This window comes from Hippoglossus hippoglossus, chromosome 3 (genome assembly GCF_009819705.1).
Source record: "Hippoglossus hippoglossus isolate fHipHip1 chromosome 3, fHipHip1.pri, whole genome shotgun sequence".
NCBI classification, from domain to species: domain Eukaryota; kingdom Metazoa; phylum Chordata; class Actinopteri; order Pleuronectiformes; family Pleuronectidae; genus Hippoglossus; species Hippoglossus hippoglossus.
Window position 1 is genome coordinate 3,276,824 of NC_047153.1, and position 23,911 is coordinate 3,300,734.

Genomic DNA, 23,911 nt, shown 5'->3' on the forward strand with positions numbered 1-23,911 from the left:
ATCCTCGCTTCTCTCCATTGGCTCCCTGTCCGTTTTAGAATTGATTTTAAGATTTTACTGATCAGTTTTAAAGCATCTGACCCCAAACTACATCACAGAATTATTGAGCCCGTATGTTCCTGCACGCAGCCTTAGATCCTCAGGTGGATCCTGCTGTTCCAAAGTCCAGGTTGAAAACTAAACCGTGACCGTGCTTTTACCATCAGGGCCCCTCGGCTTTGGAGCGGCCCCCTGAGGAGATAAGGCAGAGTCAGTGACTTCTTTTAAATCACTTCTTAAAACCCATTTTTATAGACTTGCTTTTATGTGATGTTGTGTTTTTACTGTGTTTTTATCATTTTCACCTTTTATTTACTTGTTCATTTATCTCTATTGTCATTTTACTGCTTTTATGGGTTCAAGTTTTTATTCACCTTTCTTGCTTTGCTGTCAAAGCACTTTGTAAACTCTGTTTTTAAAAAGTACTATATGAATAAAGTTTATTATTGTTATTATCAATCCAGGTTGGAGAGCTGCAGACTGTCAGAGATCAGCTGTTCTTCTCTGGCTTCAGCTCTGAGGTCAAACCCCTCTCATCTGAGAGAACTGAATCTGAGAGGAAACGACCTGCAGGACTCAGGAGTGAAGGAGCTGCTTGATCTACAGCAGAGTTCAGGCTGTCGACTGCAGATTGTGAGGTCAGTAGATGGTTGGAGTCAGTCCACGCTGCTTTCATCAGTATTTTACTAAACACAGTCAGTATCACAGTACAGATCCAGGGTCTGTGCTACCAAGCAGGATTTGTGGTTATCAGGTTAACTTCAGGTTTAGTTTTTTCAGTCCTACGAAGCTCGTTCACTTCTTAACGAGGTAAATCACCATGGTAACTTCTGATGAACGGCTAACCTGCTCCAGGTTAAGTTGGAGATCAACCTGTATCAAAGCTCCGCCCACTGACCACAGTGACTCTCCACTGTTGTGTGGTGCACACTCTCCTTAAAGGGACGGATAAGGGAAGTTTAAATCAACGTCTGGTTGGTTCAGTTGATCTCTAACTCACCCAGAACATCTCAATCTCTCCAGACTCATCCTATCACCAAAACACCAGATGCACTCAGTCAGCTTCCTGAAGATAGGTCCAGTGTGTCCTCAGAGTCAGTGTGTGTCCTCAGTGTCAGTGTGTGTCCTCAGAGTCAGTGTGTGTGTCCTCAGAGTCAGTGTGTGTCCTCAGAGTCAGTGTGTCCTCAGAGTCAGTGAGACAGTGTGTGTCCTCAGAGACAGTGAGACAGTGTGTGTCCTCAGAGTCAGTGAGTGTCCTCAGAGTCAGTGTGTGTCCTCAGAGTCAGTGAGACAGTGTGTGTCCTCAGAGTCAGTGTGACAGTGTGTCCTCAGAGACAGTGAGACAGTGTGTGTCCTCAGAGACAGTGTGTGTCCTCAGAGTCAGTGTGTGTCCTCAGAGTCAGTGTGTGTCCTCAGAGTCAGTGAGACAGTGTGTGTCCTCAGAGTCAGTGTGACAGTGTGTCCTCAGAGACAGTGAGACAGTGTGTGTCCTCAGAGACAGTGTGTGTCCTCAGAGTCAGTGTGTGTCCTCAGAGTCAGTGTGTGTTCTCAGAGTCAGTGTGTGTCCTCAGAGTCAGTGAAACAGTGTGTGTCCTCAGAGTCAGTGTGACAGTGTGTCCTCAGAGACAGTGAGACAGTGTGTGTCCTCAGAGACAGTGTGTGTCCTCAGAGTCAGTGTGTGTCCTCAGAGTCAGTGTGTGTTCTCAGAGTCAGTGTGTGTCCTCAGAGTCAGTGAGTGTCCTCAGAGACAGTGTGTGTCCTCAAAGACAGTGAGACAGTGTGTCCTCAGAGTCAGTGTGTGTGTCCTCAGAGTCAGTGAGTGTCCTCAGAGACAGTGTGTGTCGTCAGAGTCAGTGAGACAATGTGTGTCCTCAGAGACAGTGAGACAGTGTGTGTCCTCAGAGTCAGTGTGTGTCGTCAGAGTCAGTGTGTTTTCTTCAGAGTCAGTGTGTGTCCTCAGTCAGGGAGACGGTGTGTGTCCTCAGAGACAGTGTGTGTCCTCAGAGTCAGTGGGACAGTGTGTGTCCTCAGAGTCAGTGTGTGTCCTCAGAGACAGTGAGACAGTGAGTGTCCTCAGAGACAGTGTGTGTCCTCAGAGTAAGTGTGTGTCCTCAGAGTCAGTGTGTGTCCTTAGACTCAATGTGTGTCATCAGAGTCAGTGTGTGTCCTCAGAGTCAGTGAGACAGTGTGTGTCCTCAGAGACAGTGACACATTGTGTGTCCTCAGAGACCGTGTGTGTCCTCAGAGTCAGTGTGTGTCCTCAGAGACAGTGAGACAGTGTGTGTCCTCAGAGTCAGTGTGTGTCGTCAGAGTCAGTGTGTTTTCTTCAGAGTCAGTGTGTGTCCTCAGTCAGGGAGACGGTGTGTGTCCTCAGAGACAGTGTGTGTCCTCAGAGTCAGTGGGACAGTGTGTGTCCTCAGAGTCAGTGTGTGTCCTCAGAGACAGTGAGACAGTGTGTGTCCTCAGAGTAAGTGTGTGTCCTCAGAGTCAGTGTGTGTCCTCAGAGACAATGTGTGTCCTCATAGTCAGTGTGTGTCCTCAGAGTCAGTGAGACAGTGTGTGTCCTCAGAGACAGTGACACATTGTGTGTCCTCAGAGACCGTGTGTGTCCTCAGAGTCAGTGTGTGTCCTCAGAGACAGTGAGACAGTGTGTGTCCTCAGAGTCAGTGTGTGTCCTCAGAGACAGTGGACAGTGTGTGTCCTCAGAGTCAGTGGACAGTGTGTGTCCTCAGAGTCAGTGAGACAGTGTGTCCTCAGAGTCAGTGTGTGTGTCCTCAGAGTCAGTGAGTGTCCTCAGAGACAGTGTGTGTCGTCAGAGTCAGTGAGACAATGTATGTCCTCAGAGACAGTGAGACAGTGTGTGTCCTCAGAGTCAGTGTGTGTCGTCAGTCAGGGAGACGGTGTGTGTCCTCAGAGACAGTGTGTGTCCTCAGAGTCAGTGGGACTGTGTGTGTCCTCAGAGTCAGTGTGTGTCCTCAGAGACAGTGAGACAGTGAGTGTCCTCTGAGACAGTGTGTGTCCTCAGAGTCAGTGTGTGTCCTCAGAGACAATGTGTGTCCTCAGAGTCAGTGTGTGTCCTCAGAGACAGTGAGACAGTGTGTGTCCTCAGAGACAGTGGACAGTGTGTGTCCTCAGAGTCAGTGAGACAGTGTGTGTCCTCAGAGTCAGTGTGTGTCCTCAGAGACAGTAAGACAGTGTGTGTCCTCAGAGATAGTGAGACAGTGAGTGTCCTCAGAGACAGTGAGACAGTGTGTGTCCTCAGAGTCAGTGTGTGTCCTCAGAGTCAGTGAGTCAGTGTGTGTCCTCAGAGTCAGTGAGACAGTGTGTGTCCTCAGAGTCAGTGTGTGTCCTCAGAGTCAGTGAGACAGTGTGTGTCCTCAGAGTCAGTGTGTGTCCTCAGAGTCAGTGAGTCAGTGTCTGTCCTCAGAGTCAGTGAGACAGTGTGTGTCCTCAGAGACAGTGAGACAGTGTGTGTCCTCAGAGACAGTGAGACAGTGTGTGTCCTCAGAGACAGTGTGTGTCCTCAGAGACAGTGAGACACTGTGTGTCACATCCTGGGATTCAAACGTTTCTCATCAAGAAACTTCTTCTCTTCCACTCGTCTTGTTAGTAAACAACAGATTCAGATCTCGTGGCCTCGAGTTATTTATCTCGTTCACACACGTTATTATATCGTGGTCACGTAATATATCTTTACCAAATGCCACCAGGGGGCGCTGTAACTTACACATTGACACAATCCCAGATGTTTTACCAGCTGTTCTTCCTGCATTTAGCAGCTGTAACTGAGTTTCTTTTATTCTGGATCATGTGTTTGTTCTCCTCTGATTTTTATTATAGAACAGTTTGATCCCCGTGAAATATGAGGCTCTGCTGTCAGTCAAACTGTCCATGTCTGTGATTGGTCATACGCAGTAAACCCCGCCCCTTTTATGTGCACGTGCTCACACAGTGAAACATGGCTTCACCTGTAACAGCAGTAAATCCACCTCTCAGGTGTCCACTCTGCACTTTGACATGCAGAGGAAACACACTTAGCTCTTAGCGTGTTCATTCCAACACGTGAACATGAAGCAGAGAGGAAGCTGCTCCACCTCTGAACAGGACTGAAGTCCCTGCTGCTCTTTCTACTGGATGTGCTGCATCACTGACTCACAGCTGATGAAGTGAGTCTCTGGAAACACTGATGTCTTCTTCTCTCAACAGTTGGGAGGGATCTATGTGGAGGTGAGTGTGAAGAGGACAGTGTGTGTGGACGGAGGCTGAGCTGTGTCCTGAGGATCCAGAGGCTGAAGCAGCAGCAGCTTGTGTGTAGAGCGGCTCTGACTGGGCCTTGTTGCTGGGAGGCAGAGTGGAGACAGAGCTCCAGAGGAATCAGAGGAGTTGAGCTGCTCTGAGATCAGCTGTCACACAGTGTCCAGTCCACCATCCTCCCTGTGTGTTCCTGTGGATGTGACACAGCATCATCAGTGGATCTGCTGCTGCTCTGTCCTTTGACTCAGTGTCTGCAGACACACTCACGCTCCTCCACCTCCTCCACTCTTTTATTCACTCACATATTCTGAACACAAACACGACGACATGACTGCAGATCAACACTTTTCTAAATCTGTTTTGAAGTCATTTAAAACCTCTGGAGTCTTTACCTGATTTGTCTTGTGTGTTTTTTGGGTCTAATATGTTGAAAAATGTATTTTCTGAAATAAAAAAGATACCAAACATCAGCAAGGTGAAACTAAATTTAACGTATTTAAAACTAGCTGCAGTAGCCGAGGACTCTAAAGGATTCAGGCACGTTCATATTATATTGTAGAAATAGTTAATTTGCAGTTAAATGATGGAGATGACTGAACTAAGTCGTCTGAATCAGGAAACATGTTTCTGATTTATTCAAAGAGGAAGAATGAGGTGAGAGGAAATGAGAAATCATTTTAATTATAAGGGAAGAAAACAGTTTGAATGGGAGAAACTTCATCAGAGAACTGAGGAGAGCTTTGGAGATACTTGGTGTAAAAATACCAAATATAGAAATGAAATTTAATTTAGAAGAAGGCAAATATATATGAATTAAACTAAACTAGAGCAAAAAAACTTAAATCAGGCTCACTGGATATGCAGCATATGGAGAAATTCCTCTGGAGGAGAAAAGAAAAACCAGACATGGCGTGTGACGTTCTTAGAAAAACACAGATTCAAATTTATTCAGCATTTTACATTTCGCAGGACATCAAAAACAATTTGTCATTTGCTTATAAATTAAACTCATCAAATCGTTTGATTAGTCTCAAGTATTCACACATTCTTGACAATTCCATTTTTTAAAAAAGGGGGCAACAGTTAACATGTACATATGTGCAAGAGTAAAGTCATCTTATTAAAATGATCAGTCAATCAAACTCGTCTCTTCAGTTCAAAACATCCGTCCGAGCTGCGTGTGGCGCTATTTATACTTTTTACTTTTACTACTTGTGGTAATTTGAAGAAAAATTTGATACAACAAAAAATAAAACAAAAATTATAATTCTGTTCCATTAGTTTATGAACCCCCCCCATCACAATGAGTGTTGCTGGTGAAGTTGGTTTGAAATCACACTCCCAGTCCGGCAGCTATTTTTAGAGCCGACTGTGATAAGAACCAAGGCCGCTGTGAAATACTCAGAGGTAGAGAATACTGTAACACGCTAAACAAACCAAATAACATCAGAAACACCAACCGACCACCACACAGACGCAGCAGTCACACACGTAATCAACACAGACACCGGAGCGTTTCCCTTCACGACTCCTCGGACGCCACGTCCAGCTTCCTCTGAGGGATGTAAACGGTTTGGGAGGCCGCGTGTCCAGCTGTGGTCACCATGGCGGCCAGAGGCGAGAGGGGGACCGGCGTGTGGAAGAAGCTGTGCTGGGGGAGCGCGGCCCCTTTGGGGGTGGTCATCAGGGGCTGGACAACGGACAGAGTTCAGTTAGTGGGACGGCTCATGATTCACGGTTATGATAAATAAGTCAATGGAAATGAAAATAAAGAATGAAAAGCAGTTCAATTTCAATACATCCTCCCGCCAATATCTTTTTGTCAAGCGTTACAATCAATTTGACCATTTATTGATATTTTTCAAGCACTACATTTTTTGTTTTGCACTTCCCTAAAGTCTGGGCACTTTGGACAGACATTAAAAACCCTGTATCTTATACAAATATAAAGGATATAGTATATAAGTATACCCCTATAGTTAAATTACATGACGGACTTCCTCAGACTGAACAAAGCTGATGATATTATACCAGTGAGTCTCAACCTGGGGGTCGTGAGATCATTTCTTTACAAATTCAAATGACATTTTGTACTGGGAATTGTTTTTGTATTGAATTGTCAGTACCAGTAATAAGATTGAATAGTTATTGAGTGTTTGTGAGAATCAAAGTCTGTTTCTGTGATGTATTAACAACTTAATTTGTAATTCAGCAGGTCCAGAGTCAGGTCAGGGGGCGTTCTGGCCACACAGCAGCGACCTGGCGGCTCAGTCGTGCACCAATCTGACTTTACCAGTGGGTCGCGACTCACAAAACTCGAAAAGCAACATTTAAGTACCCCATTCCACCCAAAGAGTTAAAAACAATCAAGTTAGTTAGTGAGTCAGAACACAGAAGAGTGTATTTTCACCTGTTGTACACTGAACAGCGTCACTGGGTGTGCAGGCACAGGGGACACGGGTTTGATGAAGACCATGCCTCTCTGCTGCAGAGACAGCGGGGCTGACAGGGGGCTGGACAGGGAGTTGCAACGCTCTGGAGTCTGAGGGGCAGCGAAGGCGTTTCCTGGGCTGGAGATCAGGCCCAGGTTCTGCAGGGTGAAGTTGAGGATGGCCGGACTGGGGCTGTGGAGGTGGTGAGCCTGCTGCGAGGGGCGCGGAGAGTCGGCAGCAGCGGGTCGGTGGAGGCGAAGGCTGGTGGGTGTCATCTCCTGGACCGAGGCAGGTCTGGAGCCTGTGGACAACAAAATTTAAAAAACTGTCTGAGCTCTTCTGATGACGTTTGACGTCGAATTATTGTTCGTTCTGAAAATATGATTCCATTCATCATTTTGACGATAAATTAGCTCTTTAAGACGTTAAAAACAGACTCTGGTCTTAAATTTGACTTTGGTATTTTTCTGTACATTGTATATTTTTGATATTCTACCATTGATCAGACAAATCAATTCTATCATCATCTGAAAAGTGATTAATTTCAATAGTTAAATCAGTTCAATTTAACTGGAGTGATGACGATGAACAGTTTCCAGTGTTGATCGGACTATAACAAAGCATAGTATAGTGAAACATGAACAGACGTCAGATTCTCTGTGGTATTTACCTGCGGTTGGTGTTTGGTAAATGTACGTGGGGGTTGAGGTCTTGTGGCTTTCTCCCCCTGAAGCTTTACTTTCCTTGTAGCTGATGAGGGACTGCTGGGAGATCGGGATCAGGTATCCGGCCGGTACTAAAGTCTGGATGGGCAGAAAAACAAATGTCTCGTATGCAGCTAAAACACGTGAAGGCTTTTAAAATCCTTCCTGGAATAACACTTAGCACAGAAAGCATCGTTCATTATTTACCTCGGTGTGGAGTTGTCCGGGTGTGAGGGGCACAGCTCTGACCGGGGTCAATCCCGTCTCGCTGTCAGAGTTGACAGTCTTGTCCTCTGTGTCCAGGAGGGTCTCCAAGCTCTGTTCTAGCGTCTGATTGGACCCAGCACCAGTGGGGGTGTTGACAAACTCCGGGTCCAGGTGGAGGACGCGGGGCGAGGGCCGGCTGGACAGCTGGTCGCCACGACGGGCTTTCAGACGGGCCTGCAGGATCTCACACAGCTTCGGAGAGGTGTCCTACAGGGGGCAGAATACTGGGGGGTGACTTTTCTGGACGTAAATGTCCCAGAATGCATTTCGTGTTGCCCTGTTGTTGTGGGTTTCATACATTGTGGCCACTTCTTTTATTTCTCACCTTAAAGTTTGGGTCGGCCCTCTTGGCTTTGGACGGGCTGCTCTCCACAGCTGAATCTGGATGCAGCCGTTTGAGCGCCGTGGGGCTGGCGTCTGACGTCTTGCTGGTAGACGGCGCATTCGGGCTTTGTCCGCTTTTATCCTCAAAGGTCATAGAGCGCACGGCGAGGCTGGTCGGCTGCGGCCTGGCCAGAGGGTTTGGCCTGAGGGAAGACGGTTGTAGATACACAGCGTAGGGCCCGCTCCCCCGCTGCTGGGGAAACAGGACGGGGATCAGGGGCGAACACTGTGTGGGGATGTAAGCGACGGCGCCTGCGGACTGCAGTGACAGTGGGGGGTGGGGGGTTAGGTGGAGTGTAGTGTTGACTCCAGGCTCCTGGGTTGAAGTCCATAACGGTGCCTGAGGCGGTTCCATTGAATGAGAGGAGGTCGGCTGGAGTCTCGCAGCGGCTGCGTCCGACTCAGCAGCAGCAGCTTTAAGGTTTTTACCTCCAGACCTGGAACAGAAGCAAAACTCATTTAATAATCCAGAAATCTGCAATGATTTCATTGTAAAATACTAAATCAGAGCTGAACCTTTAGTTGCTTCTCTTTTTCTCTATCAAAGCTGTAAATCATCCATTACTGTTCTCTCTTTTCTGTTTTAAAGGAAAATATGACAAACAAATAAAGGGATGTAAAAATAAAGTCAATGTAAACAGAAGCAGTTAGAAAGAGAAACAGATTTCTACTCACAGTATGAACACATGAGCACGATTACTCAAAAACCATTGAACCGATTTCCGTGATATTCCAAAATATGACCCAAAATAAGAACCAATTAAATTGCCAGAGCAAATCTGGATGAATTGGCGTGTCCAGAAATACTTTCCCCACTTCCTTCAACATGGCGAGATCCATATTAATTTCACACTTTCTGGTTGACTTTCCTCTGCACCAAATTCCCTCATGTATAACTGAGCCAGATTTGATTACAAGAACTCAACAGTTCAGGCTGAATACAAATCTAAATGGGACCAAACTTACACAGTTGACTCCTGGTCGAGCTGGATTTTACAGATGGCGGCAAGTTGAGCCATCTTGTTCGGGATGTCGCTGTTTGATGAATCACCTTAAGACAAGAGAAGATGCATGTGTCATCACACCATTAACAAACCTACAAAACAGGGACCTGCAGATCTGGACTCTACTCACTGGTCTTGACAGGACTGCTGGGCGCCGAGTTGATCTTGCGCCGGTCGTCCTGGATGCTCTTTACCAGCTTTATGAGGGAGGGGTGCCGGGTGAAACTGCGTTTAGCCCCCGGTGAGGAAAAGAGTTTTTTGGCACAGTTGTCCACAGACGCACGTGATTCCAGAACATTTTTCTTCCTGCTTGGACATTCAATCGTGGAGCTCCCCAAGTCTGAAACAAGAATTGAACGTTTGTTGCCTATAGAATATGTGTTCACATATCACAAACTTACTGTAAACGCTGAACCAACATTGAAAAATAGCAAATAAGAAACGAGGTCTGGCGATACCTTTGACTTGTGGGAATTCTACGGGGCCGACCCATTCGAAGGCGGGTTTCCTCCCCCGCTCTTCTGTCACGTGCACTTTCTCGATGAGCTTCAGGCTCCGCAGCACGTTAGCTATATCATAGAGCCGCCGCACTTTGGCTGCAAACACATAAGCAAACAGTGAAATGATTTGATGTCAACACAGAGACAGAGAGGAAAACACTTTTTGTCCGTCAGACTCTGTGCTCACTCTTGAACTTGTTCTTGTCTTGATCGGCGCCCTGGTCCTCTCCGATCAGGATCTTCGCAGCCACGTCCAGGCTGACCACGCGAGGATAAGACACCAGGAAGAGCATGACAAACTTCTGGCTCATCACCCGCAGAGATTTGTCCTTCCGGCTGTTGACAGAGGCTGGACGGGACAAACAGCGAGACAGGAAGAGGACGATTTGTTTAAATATGAATCACTCAGGTAGCAGGTTCTTGTCATTGTCTCTTGGATGTTTAATTCTAAGACAAACGTTGTGTGTGGTGTATTCACAGGGACGTCAGACGGAGAGTTTGTGGTGATAAGAGCTGACGACCGTGAACATGATCACGTGATCTCTGCAGCAATTAAGCAATATTCATTTTCAACACCCTCCAACATCTTTTTCAAGGATATTCATTACCCCAGCAAAACCACAGCTAACCGCGCTCTGATTGATGTATGGACAGCCAGAGGAAGTGGACCGAAGACTCTCCAGCTTCTCACCTGCTTTGAACTCCACGCCCGGAAGCTCCACGAAGAAGAGCTCCTTCTGGCCCTGCTCGCTGCTCTCCAGCTCCACCAGCTCCTCGTTCTCCTTCTCTTCCAGGAGACGCTGCCGGATCTGCTGCATCTGCTGACCGTACCGCTGCTCCTCGCCCACCTGCTTCAGAATGGCCAGGGTCTGGGCCAGCTTGGAGCGGCCGTGCCACGTGTAGCGGTTCTTGGCCGAGCGGCTCACCATGTGCAGGCTCTCCAGCACGTTCATGATGTCGTAGATGCGCCGGCGCTCCACACCTGTACGGACAAAAAAAGGGAAAAGACATTGAATCAACTCTAGGAACAAACTAGCACAACATAAGTTACTGATGTAAAAGAAAGCTTAAGCTAAAGACAAAGACAGAGAGGACGTACTGAGCTCAGTGGCCACGTCGTCCAGACAGATGTCGTTGTTGACGGCGGGGTTTGGGTAATCTGGGTAGCGGGCGAGGAACTTGTGACAGAGCAAACCCAAACTCTTTTCTTTTCTGCTGATCATTCTCTCAGACTCTTCTCCGTTTTCAGCGTCCTGCAAAAATAACACGGACAAGAGCAGGAAAATGAATATTTGAACAGCTTGTCTCAACAGAGAGAATCTGTCACGTGTTAATTCTCGGACGTATTTTAATACCTGTGCAGAGTCGAGACCTTCCCGTCCGTCAGGGTCCATGCACAGCTCCTTCTCTCGGTTCCTCATGTCAGGACTAGCAGCACTGATGAGCATTTTAAGGTTGGAGGTCGGCGTCCATGGATCAACAGAACCTCCCTCCCGTCCTTTCTTAGGCGTAGCGAGGGGACCCATGGTTCGCTGGTTCTCCTCCGACACCGCACGCGTGTCAGATGATCTCTTCGAGGTATTTACAGGAACCTGAGGTTTTACAAAGCCATCGTCCTGGTCAGGAGAAAGAGAGAGTGAATGAGTTAGATACGATTTAAATCAATCCAACACGGGTATTTCACCCTTAGAATAAAAAATTTTTTGATTAGATTTTGAGATGTTTTGCTGTTTTGACATTTTCCACCTTAGCATGGGTATTTCAGAAAGGTTCATATTAATTAGAGATACATTCAGCTAAAGGTTGGGACACTATCCTCTTTAATAATCAACTGATTTCAGTGTATAAAATATTTAAATCGTGAAAAATGCAAGTGCTCCACAGAGAGGAATAAAAACAAAAGTCCTGTTTAGAGTAAAGTAAAGAGAACAAAAAGCAACTTACCCTAACTTTACTGAACACTAGCTAACTAACTTTAAAAGAAACTCAATCAATCATTTTCTAACAAGTATGACAATTTCTCTCTAATAATCAATGCATTTTCAGTTAATAAAATCTCACAACAACAACAATAATGACTTAGTTCACCCTAGCTACCACGAACTCTACTCTACAAACTATAACACCAACTCAACGGGAGTTTGTCCTGCATTATTCCAGTTAGTCAGTTAATTGAAACACGAGACTTTAGGTGAATAAACATTATTATTTCAGTTTTACCGCTTTCAGGACGAAACGCGTTGGTCTGTTCTACACCCGGCGTGACGACATCGCGTCAGATAAAAACGCGGAGATTAAATCACCTTCCCGTTCTGCGCGATAACGAGGATCAATAAATTAAATACATCGGTTTAAATCTCATTAAAAACGCCTCATCCGTGTTGGCGGTAACTGACGTGCGATCCGTCGAATCCCCGCAGCGGTCCCGCCCTTTTCCCCGTAAGAGGCGGCCAATGGGAGCGCGGCACGAGGCGGCGTACCGGAAGCGAAGGCTGTCCCGCGCAGGTGAAATGTTTTTGAAAAATCCTTGGCGCGGAACGTGTTTTACGGAAACGCCGGCGGATCCACGTTAAGCCTTTTTGTACTCGTTGATGTGTGATCCGCCGTTAACGTGACGGCGACACGGACAACGTGATGAAGTGTGTCGGGTGTCGCGGGAGTAGTTTGGGCTCATGTTTGTGGGGACGGAGCCGGAGACGAGCGCCCGGCGTCCGGTTTGGTTCAGAGAGGAAAACCCGTTAAATCAGTAAAAAAACCCGGACGATCCGGTAACTTCCCGAGCGGCCGCGGTTTAAATCCAACAGAGTCAAACACACGGCGAAGAGTTACGTTAAGGTTACGCCGCCTGTACGTGAATCCAGGAGGCGGTAACCCCCCGCGACACCGAAACCGCAGATTTAAATCGAGCCAAACTTTTTTATCCCCTTACAGAGAATAGCAACGCTTCTCAGATGTTTCCCACACTTACCGAAAATCCGCAGAACGACCTCTTGCTCAGAAGAACCCCCTCATCGTCACAGTCTGTTCCAGATGTGAGGTTTGAAAACACGAGATCTCAAACTTCCGGGTTCCAAACGAGGATAAAACTCCAAAGGGGAAACAGTCAAATGTGTCCGCAGCTCCCAGGTTTCTGTGTTTTCATCCCGGTGTTGGTCAAAGTTTACAGCAGAGGAGCAAAGTTTGATCCTGGTGTGTGTGTCCAGCAGAGTTTAGCCCCGCCCAGTGTAAGCATGCTGCCAACGTCACCAAACACTAGCCCCTGCACTTCCGCCATGTCCTCCTCCTCCTCCTCCAGGCTGACATCACAGTGGTGGAGTGAGCTTCAGGTTCACACTGCACATTTCAAACACATGCATGCACAGACATGTGAGTGATTCCAACACAAAGGAGAAATACAAATGTCTGGAAATCATATTAGATTGCACGTGCACCTTGTTATTTGTTTTGAGAAAGTCCTGCACGACACTGGTGGTCAACGCACTTCCAATGAAGACATCTCATGCAAGTAGAAAAATGAGGTGTGAAAATTAAGAAAGCAGCTCCATCAACACCTGCAGATACAGAAACACGCTGCAATTTGGGAAAACGACAACGGGAATGTTTCCAGGGGACCGCAAACAAGTGATGAACCTGGCTGTAGTTCAATGCTCTGTGAGTTCGCAGTGCATTGAGCTCTCTCGCTCACCGTACTGTACAAACAAAGTTATCACTGTCAACCGAGGCCACTGCGGGGGGTCACAAAATGGCCTCACTCCAGAAGACCTCAGTCACCTGAGCAGAGAGGAGGTTGCTCTGGCCCATAATACAAAAAAACCCCCATTAAATCCATAATAATAATAACAGGGCGGCTGTGGTTGTGGTTCAGGAGGTAAAGAGGGTCGTCCACTAACCAGAAGGTCGTTGGTCCTTGCTCAAGACCCTGAAAGGGGAAAAGTGCTTTGTATGGTCATCGAGACTAGAAAAGCTCTTTATAAATACAAAGCGTTTACCAGTAATAGAACAGAATAGTTGACAATGAAGTGATGTAAGATAATCAAAAGGATTTAAAAAATGACATGTTTTAAGAAGTGATTATGTCTTTAATTCTTCAAACCTCAGAATAAGTGACATCAACAGATTAGATTAATATTAAAACAGACAAAATCCCCAGTCGTCCTCCCAAAATGTGTCTTAACCAGTTTATCTGAATCCAATATGATGCTTCACCTTGTTTTTATACTTCTACAGTACTTAGGTGAATGTATTTATGGAATACATTCCATCAATGCAAGGTGAGAAATTATTTAAAAATCATCTGTGGTATTTGTTGCCATCAGATTTCTATCTTATTTATATCATATTACATTTCTTGTGTTCGGCAACCAGATGTGTTGATGTACAGAACTTCATTTACTTCCTATGATCTTTTCTTTCCCGACAAAATCCTTTAAGAATTTATGCAAAATGTGAAGATGTTTCCGGCCGGTTGGATTTTTACAAGCCTGTCTGTCTATTTGCAGTAAAACAGAGTGAAACATGCTCTGGGCTCATTTAGCTGCAGAGGAAAACGTGCTGGGAAACAAATATCTGGCTGTTCGGTTGAAAACAGCTGTGAATCGTGCATCACATGCACAGATGCACAGATGCACACGGTAACCACACCACAGTAAATAACCAAATTTACATAATTGTTTGATGGAAGCATTTGCACGGTTTGCAGTAAACTCAGGTTTTACGTGATTTCATTATCAGGGAGAGATGTTTGGCTGCTCACGGGAAACAACTGTCCAGGTAATATGATCATTTACCTCATGGTCCTTAAACGGTTAAACTGGTTATCAGAACGTCACTGGACTTTGGTAACTTGATGAATTGGGAACTCGCACCACTGAAATATCAAATAATGCAGGTCTTGCATTATTAATTATATTTTTGTCCTGCTCTGTAGATGGAGCCTGTGTCAAAATCCTGTTTGGCGCCGGGGCCGTGCAGGCTGAGCTATTATTCCAGCACAGAAGTGGTTTCTGGGTAAATAATGTAGCCGCCATGTACAAATAGCCTTTTGTGTTCACCGGTGACAGGGCACATACATAATTCACCGGGAGCTGTCGGTGTGTGAGGTGGAGGTGCAGCAGCTAATGTTCACCCTAAACCCCCCTGATCTGCTCAAGCTGCCCACAGCGTCGTAAATTCAGGCCCAGTCTCATTTTTAAATGTCGAGTACTGAGTTGCAGAGAAAGACTGTTTTCAATAAACCACAGTGCAGGACCTCATTACTGCTCATGTCATTTCAATAAATCACACCAGGTTTTTGCATTTGAATAAAGTCCAATTAAATACATTTCTGCATGTGGCCCGTTCCTGTTGGGGATTACATCACAGCCATGCTTTTCAAAAACATACATCATACCATCTTCTGGTATTGTAGATAACAACAAGAAAGACAAAGAGAACACACAGAAAGAACAAAACTTAAAAATAAAACCCAAATTCACTTATTGCATACAGAACCTACGACTTATCGAAATGTCTCTTCTTGCAGGTTTTCCTCAAGATAACATATTTCATTTAAGTGGTCGCTGACGTGTCTCTGTCGTGACGCTAGGTGGCGCTACAGTCCTCCTCACTGGTAATCACCATGGAAACCGACGGGCACCTTCAAGGATGTTGGGAGAAAACACTCGAGCTCGAAGCATCCAGTGACGTAATGTTACGGGTGTGAGAATGAGGACCCTGATGCTGCCTTCAGGTACTGCTCGTCAATTTGACCACCCGCTCCAGCTGGGTGGGTACAGATTAGAAATGGACCCAGTTTGTCTGCATATCATGAAACAATGAGTGACCATGGTGAATATGTCTGTTTTGGCCAGAAGAATAAACTTAAATACTTCTTTCGATGGTCTGTGGTGGAGATACATGTCCATCACGCACTAAGTTTTTTCAAAGCCATGACACAAATTTTCTGTTTTGAGTTTAAAAACACGACCAAAACAACCATGAACCACTGAAAGGAGATCCACACTGCTGCAGCTCCGGTCTGCTGATTAATACAAAATCAATTCAGCATAAGAAATAATAATATATAAGTTTTACTAGAGATCAACGACCTGAGAGTTTTCCACCAATTTTTTGACCTATAAGTTTGTATCTGTGCTTCCATGAATGGTCAGATCCAGCAAATATTCCCCTTAGTTTAGAATCATTAACATTTTAAAGGCTTTTATGTATTTATTTTAAGTGATGTCATGTTTTACGCTTTGTGTGTATCCCAGGAAGACCAACCAATGTGCATGTGAGCATTATACAAAACAAAACAAAACACAATTAGCTTGAAAGCACATTTGACGCGATTAAAAGAGGAAATAGTTTGTGCTGCAAAAGAAAACCGTGAACGCCAGTGTTTTCTGAAAGTGTGTGTCTTTTTCCGACAGTCCGTGAAGGCAGCAGCTGGCCGCTCTGCTCAGCAGCCGGAGGAGAGAGACAGACAGGAGGAGAGGAGGGAGGACAGACAGGAGGGGAGGACAGACAGACAGGGAGCATCACCTCCACCGACAGACACGGAGCAGTGCGGGGTGAGCATCTTTTCTTACCACACAAACTTCTGTTCCTCTACCTGCTCCCGGTGCGTTGGCTGCCCGCGGATCCAGAGCTTTCCGCACAGTTTCCAGAGAAGCTCGGGGGCTGCAGCTCGCGGAGTTCTCGCACATTCTCCCGCAGAGATGCTGCTGCTGCAGCTCCGAGCTTCTGCGGGCGACTGGTTCCACGTCTCAACTCCTCACTCAGTGTTGGTCCGTCGGCAAATTGCTTCCATTGGCAATAACTGCGTTGCAGGAGAGGAAGTTTGCAAACGATGAAAAGTGAGAAAGTTGCGTTTGTGAAAAAGCACCACACCTGCAGGAATTAGCTGTGGGCTGTACTATGTTATTTATGCAATTGATGGTAAATGTCACTGCACAGCATTTAGTCTGTAAATCCCATCATTAAAACTAAAACCATTTATTCTTCTGTGCCACATAGATCTTAGCTGTTGTTTAAAAAGTGTTAAAATCCCATCGCAGTGGCACCAGCTTCATGTTCCTTCATTATGTATATACACTGTATTTGTTTTGTCCTGAAAACAGTTTTTTAAAATGCACCTTTTCTCTTGTTGAGCTAAAGTAATTCCATTCCTTGAAAATCGTCTTGTTCATGAAGCCTGTGCTGCTTCCTACAGACGAGTTGGGATATTTGAGAGATGGACTAACTCAATTGTGGGTTTTTGGTCCCTTCATAAAATATATAAAGTCTTAAACTATGAAATAATTCCAGTATTTGCCTTAAGTTCTTTGACAACTCAGCTTTTTCAATAATATTTTAATGTAACTCTGTTTTTCTCAAGCACTTGTTCCCTGTCAGGATGCAGCACTCGACTCTCGAGCTGTGAGTGACACCAGCTTTCACACACCTGCCTTTGCTGCACATCTTTTTTTTTTATTTGCTTTTTACACTTGTGGATGCTTCCTGGAAAACTGAAGTCTGCCCATTTCGCTGCACAGACACAGAATCCTGCCCTCGTCTTGTTCCCAGCGTCAGACGGATTGAGTCAGAAGCAGCACAGAGGATCACGATGAGGATCACACCCTCCTTTAGGATCCCATGATGTTTGAGGCAGAGAAAACCATCCTGTTTACCGTCGGTTGCTGTTCTCCGCCCTGATGCTGCAGCCTCTCGACACCAGGAGCTGTAAAGAAAGAGCATCGAGGAAGGATATGACGGAGACGCGGCATGTGGCTGAGCTCGGATCCCCCTGGAGATTGGGTACCATCTTTTTCATGAAGCAAAGTTGATGGACAGACCGTTTTTTGCTTTTGTATTGTTTTTGGCCACACATTCATGCACCACAGCTGGGATCCAGCCGGGAAGGGGACTGAAATCCTCTGAGCAGGTATTTCCCTTCGGTCCCAGAAAGGATATTTTTCACCGTGGAAGAGTCCGAGAACTCACTCACTTATGGGAAGATGGAGGCGGGAGCAGAGGCGAGTCCACCGCAGCACCCGAGGAGGAAACCTGTGCTGCACGGCTTGGAGGACCAGAAAAGGGTGAGTCGAGGAACCATCCTCTTCATCCTCCAGATGTTTGCATCTGCACTGTGCTGTGTGACGTGCGATGAGGCTGAGTCAGGGAAGTTGGGTTCGAGTGTTGACAGTCAAATCTGGATTGATTGATGTTTGGCAGTGTGCAAAACAAAGGTACTGCTTCCTGATTGTGCTTCTTCTGGATGCCAGAGGATATTTTAAGGAACATTTTCTGCTTCATCTAAATCAGTTTCCATGACGACTTTGGGCTGAAACAAATGTTTTTATAATGTCTCCCGAACCTCCCACAGTCTTTGAAATTCTAAATTTACATTCTAAACTTTCAACCAAACAGATTTAAACCAGATTGTTGAGTTGCAAAAATACAGAAACACCCTCTACTGGGTCAGGGATGATTTTTAAACATCTGCATCCTGACCTCGTCTGACCTTCATCACTTTTCACGAGGTGCCAAAGAAAGCACAACGATGTTGATTAAAAGCTAAAGCGTGTGTGAAAGCACTGAGGCGTCTTGTTAAGTCTTCTTTGATGCTTTGTGGTTTTGTAGAATTACTTCAGCAGCCTGCACTAAGATTGATGGACGACTTAATACCGCTGCTCATTTTCCCGGTTTCAGCTTCGCTCTGCATTTTCCACATGATGTTGATGTAGTGCCGTTGTTGTATGCAAACCCCACAGCTCTCTGCTTTTCATGATTTGACTTTATATATATATATATATATATAGAGAGAGAGATTTTGGGAAACCTGACAGCTCCTCCGGTGTGTGAAGCCTTTTAATGCTGTGGTGGACTTTTTATTCATCGCTCTGTTTACAGTGTGTTTGCAGCTCAGGTAGCAAAACAGGAGGGATCCCCAATGACCTCTGGGGGGGGGGGGGGCCTCATCTGGATGGGGGCCACCTCTCGGGGCAGGTGAGGATTAGCATGGTCGGTGGAGTTTGGTCACTGCTGAGTCTGGTTCAGTTCCAAACCTCGTGGAGATGTGTTGGACTCTGTCTGCTGAAGGTGCTGCAGGGATTAGAGTCAAAAAGAAGGTTTCTGTCCTTTTTCTCATTTCATTCCCATCTATCTCTTACCCCCCCCCCCTGTGAATTATTGATTTGATCAGGTGTGTTAAATTAGTCACTCGGGATTATGTAGAACATGAATATTAATTGATCCGACCAAAGTCCCAGCTGCTGTTTTTCCAATTTTCCAGACTGCCGAGCTTCTCTCTGGAAGCTAAGTGACGCACTGAGCGGGAGAATAACTTCGGCTTCTCTGTCAAGTGTTGGGATGCAGCTCAACGCTCAGTATTTACCAAGTCTGGTCCCATTTTCCTTTTGTTTTGTGGCCCGACCGATATAACGCTCGGCCATTATGAGACATATCGGTATCTGCTTTTACTTTTTGCGACACACAACTTTTATTTTGTAGAATAAACAATACAGAAAAAATATGTTTTATTTTCTTATCTCAGGTTCTATGTATTTGGTTTTGATTGTGTTTTCTTTTCATTTCTAATAAAGTTTGGTTTAAATGTAAAATATCAAGCGGACATTTGATGAAGACACTTTTTTAAATACATATATAATTTAAAATATATGTTGGTATTGAAATTTTACTCCCAAATATCGGAATCCGCATCAGCCCTCAAAAATCCACATGGGTCGGGCTCTACAATGGACCCTGATATAATTCATAAAGTGGGGTTTTGTTGCTCTTGGTGTTTTCAGCAGCGACATGTCTAGATGTCATCAGTAGCCTCACAATGCGGCGGCATCACCAGTCCAGACGGGGCCCGACGCTCTCCAGGGAAGAGAGGCTGCGCCAGACTGAGCCAATACTCACCTTCCCTCTTAATGGACATCAGCCGACTTAAATAAATTGAAAGCACTGAGGTAGTAATGTGGACACGCGGGCGCTCATTGTTGGAGAATTACCCCAGACTCCCAGGCAGCAAGGTTCAACGTCCCCCGACAATTACCTCGAGTTCAAGATCCTATATGTGATACTCGCCCCAGTCGGAGGTAATTGGATTTTGTTCTGGTTGTAGATTTACTCTCTCACATGTCCCCTGCCCCATGTATTAATGTTCATTGAGTAGCAATCATGGAGAGCGTTAGAGAGAGAGAGGGAGAATCAGAGATGTATTATGATGATGTGAACCCGGGCTCAGGGTTTGATCGACTGGAAACTAGGATCCGTGAGATTTGAGCTTTGGCCTTTCAGCACCATCCTGATCTGTAGCTTTGTAATAAAGTGATGTTTTCAAGCTTAGTTTTGGGGATTTTCATGTTTTAGGGCATTTTCACACCTGAACGTCTTTGTTCTATTGTTTCCATTGGATCTGGTTAGTTTTGGTGTCATACTCTACTTTAGGGAGCGCACTTAAGAATTTTGCACCATACACTACATATTCATGGTTTCTGATTCGTGCATTGCATCTCCCTTGTATCGCAGACTTGTGAGAGCCAGCGTGAAATTAAAACTGAGAAAGACTGGGATGCCTGTGAACTCCAGGTCTAGCAGGCATGTTTAATTTATTGGAGCACAGTCAAAGAAAAGGAGCTCTGAGCTGATCTTTGATTAACAATGACTCCGCAGCATATTGGACAGCTGGCACATCCCCTCCTCCCATTCAGCCTGGTTCTGCAGAAAGAGCTAATGAAACCCTGAACTTTATATTAATGAACTGATCTGTGATTTATATCCTGACCTCACACCGAGTTGTTGTGGATACGGCGCAGATTTACAGCGCTAATACTGAATATTATCCACGGCCAAGGTTTGTTGTGTTGAGAAATCGCAAGTTCTTTAATTACAGATACAGTGATACCTGGACTTTTGCATATCTGCAAATTCAAATAACTGTTCTGATACCCGTGCATTAAAAAAAATAAAAGCATATATAACGTGTTTTGAAAGCTGTATGTTAATAACCCTGTATTGAAATGCTGATTGCCTTATTGTGTGGCCTGGCTAAGGTTAAACCCAGAATGCCATATAGAACCTCTTTTATTCTCTAGTAACATTCGACGGAAAAACAACACGAGCAAATAAATCTAGGAACACACAACAATCAACTCACTGAGTTCGTTGATTATCTTTCCTGCTTTGTCGAATTTCATTTGAATGCGTTTGCCAAAGTTTACAGTTGCAGTTTCTACCTTTTCCCCCTTTGTGCTCTTTTGTGGTGATGCTTCTTCAAATGCTTTGAGATTGTTGGTATTGTCATTGGCAACACTAGTGCCAACCTCTAAAAAATTTAGTTTTGCATATAGTACACGTCGCCGTTTCACTTGTGGGACTATCCAGAAGGAAATATTTCCATAATGCAGTACTGCCATTGGCAAGAGCTGTTTGTAGAAGAAGGAGAGGTGATTTCTGGGAAAAGAAAATTGCAGTTTTATCTGGGTGAAAGTTATACTCAGACGATTGGTACTTAGATGCGTGTACTTGCTGACGCGATACATGGGAAGCATTTCTGATCTTGATATGGGAACATCTCTGTTCTTTAAACTTGGCAGGACACTAATTGTGCAAGAACACAAAATGTATGTTTTTTAAAATGAAGTCTGGCAGCGGATCAAATCCCTATCCACTGGAGTGACGCAGATGACAAAGGGCACTGAGAAGGTGAAGGAGAGCGCTCTGTAGTGGAATCCATCTTTGATTCAGCTCAATGAGAATGAAAGGGAATGTGACACTAATTGTGCAAACAGAGCCATTGCATATTATGTATTTATTTCCACCAGTCTAGTTTGTGGCCGCTCATTAAGAGGCGTTCGATACGGTCGGGTGAGGTTCTGTAGGATAATGAGGTATTTACAGCGGATGTGTCTGCTGCCGACTGCTCTGCTGCAGTAATTCTGTTACAGCCTCATAATTAGTTAAGAGACACAGATGAGTGGGAAAACCTACATGGCTCAGGATTCAGGTCGTACTGTGGTTAGTGAGCTTCACAGTTTGTTTCCATGGCTTCTGTGATGTGGGACACGGTGATGAGACATTGGCTTATTATACCGACAAGGAGTTTGTAATGCATGGGACAAGTCTAATTGGTTAATTGGTTCTTGAAGCAATAAGATCCTGGCTCGGACAAAAACAAAAGCAGAAAATGATCATTTTCATGTCCCTTTCAAAACTTATGACAAAATTGATAACAAAATTAGATGTTAGAATGAATTTGACATAGCACATTTGTTTGAATGTATTACTGGCTCACTTTACTGATGAGTAATACTTCACATAGTCTAGATGGATAATATATATTGATCTGTATATTTTGAATTGGAACTTTGCCCTCCACATTTGAATTATAAATAAAATAGTCACAACCCTACCTTCCATCCATCCATCCATACATCCTTTCATCCTTTCATCCATCCATCTGCATGTAATCCCACCAGAATGTTCTTGGTTGTCCTCCTTGTCAGATGATCCTCCACAAGGAGGCGTCACCCTGATCAGATAATGAACCACCAGTGTTTCCACTCTGATCTCCTTGTCTAGTTTTCTGAGCTCCTCACTAGGTTCCTGATATTAGTTGAAAAGCACATTTTCACATTTTGTTTACTGGTTCTAGGTCACAGCCTGTGTGCGGTTTACTTTGGTTTATCCAGGTTAGTGAATCTAATCACCTTTGACAGGAGTTGTTAAACAAACTGGTCCCTGGACAAAATGGCTAAATTGATCAGAAATGTTGATCTTCTTGCTCAGGTGCTCACTTCACACTGAAAGAGTTGTGATGTTCACGCTCCGATTGCAGCATACGCCTCAGTTTTGTCACATTAATCTGCTCGTAAAGATAATCAACAGAAGAGTTATTTGCTTTCCCTGTTTCCTCTCCAGCATTTCCTCCAGCAGTGGACAGTTAGACAGACATATGGGCAAGGTCAGCGCAGCCGTCCCCTCCCTGAGCTGCCAACCTGTTCATTAGGACGGCAACATCTGTGCTAGCTACCACTCACATTACTGCAGTCATCACCTCCCTCGTGCACTGTCTCTGAATCAAGGAGACAATTTCTTTCTCGTACGGGAACAGATTTGAAAGACCTTTTTGCTGGATTCAGACTCCAGGTTGAGGCGTCTGTTAAACTTCACCTCTCATGTCTCCGCTGTCCCGTTGGCCTGCTGCCCAGTTATAGAGAGTGACTGCAGGGGTGACGATTTGTCATTGACGGGGTTTGATTGATTGCGAACGCCAGCGGCCGCGCACGGCTGGTATCTGAAACTAATTGAATGTAATATCGGGGCGATAGGAGAGCGTGGTGACAAACGAGCAGCCTTGTGAGATTATTTAAAACCTATTGTACACATTATCCCTCTTTAACAGTTGCTCCTCTCCAGCCTGCCCCTGACCGGTCGGCTCAGATAAATGATGACCATCTTTATAGATCACAATGGTCAGCACTCATTATCTTATTTAGCTGCGGTGCTCTGTAGCTGGCACAGACGTAGACCATTTCCCCTTTAACAATTTATTTTCAGCACCAGGAGCAGGTTCTGGCTCTCAGTGATAGTGGGAATCTTAATGTCATGAATGCTGTTTTGCCAGCAGAGATGAAGGCGCCGGCTAAGCTTTTCTCGCAAACCAGGCAGCTGCGTAGGAGAGACAGGGATTTATTTTGGTGAAGGACTGTGTTTGCTCAGTCATGCAGCACTGACGAGCGCTGGGGCTCAGGGGTTTGGATCGGGGAAGGGGAGGGTGGGTCAGAGGGTGGAGGTGGGACCAGGCATGGAGCTCGGAGGCTGGGGGTGGGGAGAGATGCTGCACTCAGGATGCTGCTTGGCCCTCAAGAGCCATCTGGCCGTCACCCTCTCCCCGCACCCTGAGGGAGGGTGAAGGACAGGTGGCAGGGGCTGGTGGGATGGCCTGGACTTCAGCTACGGGGGAACACGATTGGCCAGTTGGGTCGAATGAAACATTGACCCGTCACGTAACGGAGGTCTGCTCAGCTTCCTGTCAGGAAGGACATCCTCGATGACCCTGGTTAGAAATCTGTCATTTTCAGACCATCCACAGGATGATGCATCTGCTTCGACAAAGATCATTTCTGATTAAATAAACGAGTATATCAATTATAGAATTTGAAATAGTTAAATAAGAGAACTCAAGCCATGTTTTGTTTATTTAATAATTGTTGCTTAACAAGAACACTTGGAAGAATCATTACCACCTAGTGGCCAAAATAATATGGCATTTAAACGAGACATCAGTACATGACATTTAAAAAAGTTACATAAAAGCTACATGTTTCACCTCATTTTTAAATTGAACTGTACATCAG

General features: G+C 45.3%; 2 protein-coding genes and 1 long non-coding RNA gene across 4 annotated transcripts in view; 2 read left to right on the forward strand and 1 right to left on the reverse strand.

The window, feature by feature from the left end:
* The first annotated feature begins 517 nt into the window (after nucleotides 1–517).
* LOC117752766 lies at nucleotides 518–4,763 on the forward strand. Its single transcript, XR_004612135.1, has 2 exons — nucleotides 518–677; nucleotides 4,246–4,763. It is a non-coding gene; the product is annotated as an uncharacterized LOC117752766 (long non-coding RNA).
* A 452-nt stretch (nucleotides 4,764–5,215) lies between these two features.
* On the reverse strand, nucleotides 5,216–12,882 carry LOC117779363 (transcription factor E2F8-like). 2 transcript variants are annotated; one of them, XM_034615492.1, is made up of 13 exons: nucleotides 12,553–12,882; nucleotides 10,940–11,200; nucleotides 10,684–10,837; nucleotides 10,276–10,566; nucleotides 9,772–9,933; nucleotides 9,543–9,680; nucleotides 9,215–9,424; nucleotides 9,047–9,131; nucleotides 8,022–8,517; nucleotides 7,637–7,903; nucleotides 7,396–7,528; nucleotides 6,704–7,026; nucleotides 5,216–5,983 (listed from the first exon to the last, which is right to left on the reverse strand). In XM_034615492.1, the coding sequence occupies exons 2-13, from the start codon at nucleotides 11,108–11,110 to the stop codon at nucleotides 5,816–5,818; spliced, it is 2,598 nt and encodes an 865-aa protein (XP_034471383.1). In that variant the 5' UTR covers nucleotides 11,111–11,200; nucleotides 12,553–12,882; the 3' UTR covers nucleotides 5,216–5,815. The 2 variants fall into 2 exon arrangements, with proteins under 2 accessions (XP_034471383.1, XP_034471392.1); XM_034615501.1 differs by lacking the exon at nucleotides 12,553–12,882 and adding an exon at nucleotides 11,805–11,995.
* Nucleotides 12,883–16,083: 3,201 nt separating this feature from the next.
* The window catches only part of nav2a (neuron navigator 2a), a 198,131-nt gene continuing 190,303 nt past the window's right edge, over nucleotides 16,084–23,911 (forward strand). Inside the window, exons 1-2 of the mRNA XM_034615021.1 lie at nucleotides 16,084–16,135; nucleotides 16,942–17,641. Of these exons, the coding sequence (XP_034470912.1) occupies nucleotides 17,561–17,641 (81 nt within the window). The 5' untranslated portion in view covers nucleotides 16,084–16,135; nucleotides 16,942–17,560. The remainder of the gene's footprint in view (nucleotides 16,136–16,941; nucleotides 17,642–23,911) is intronic.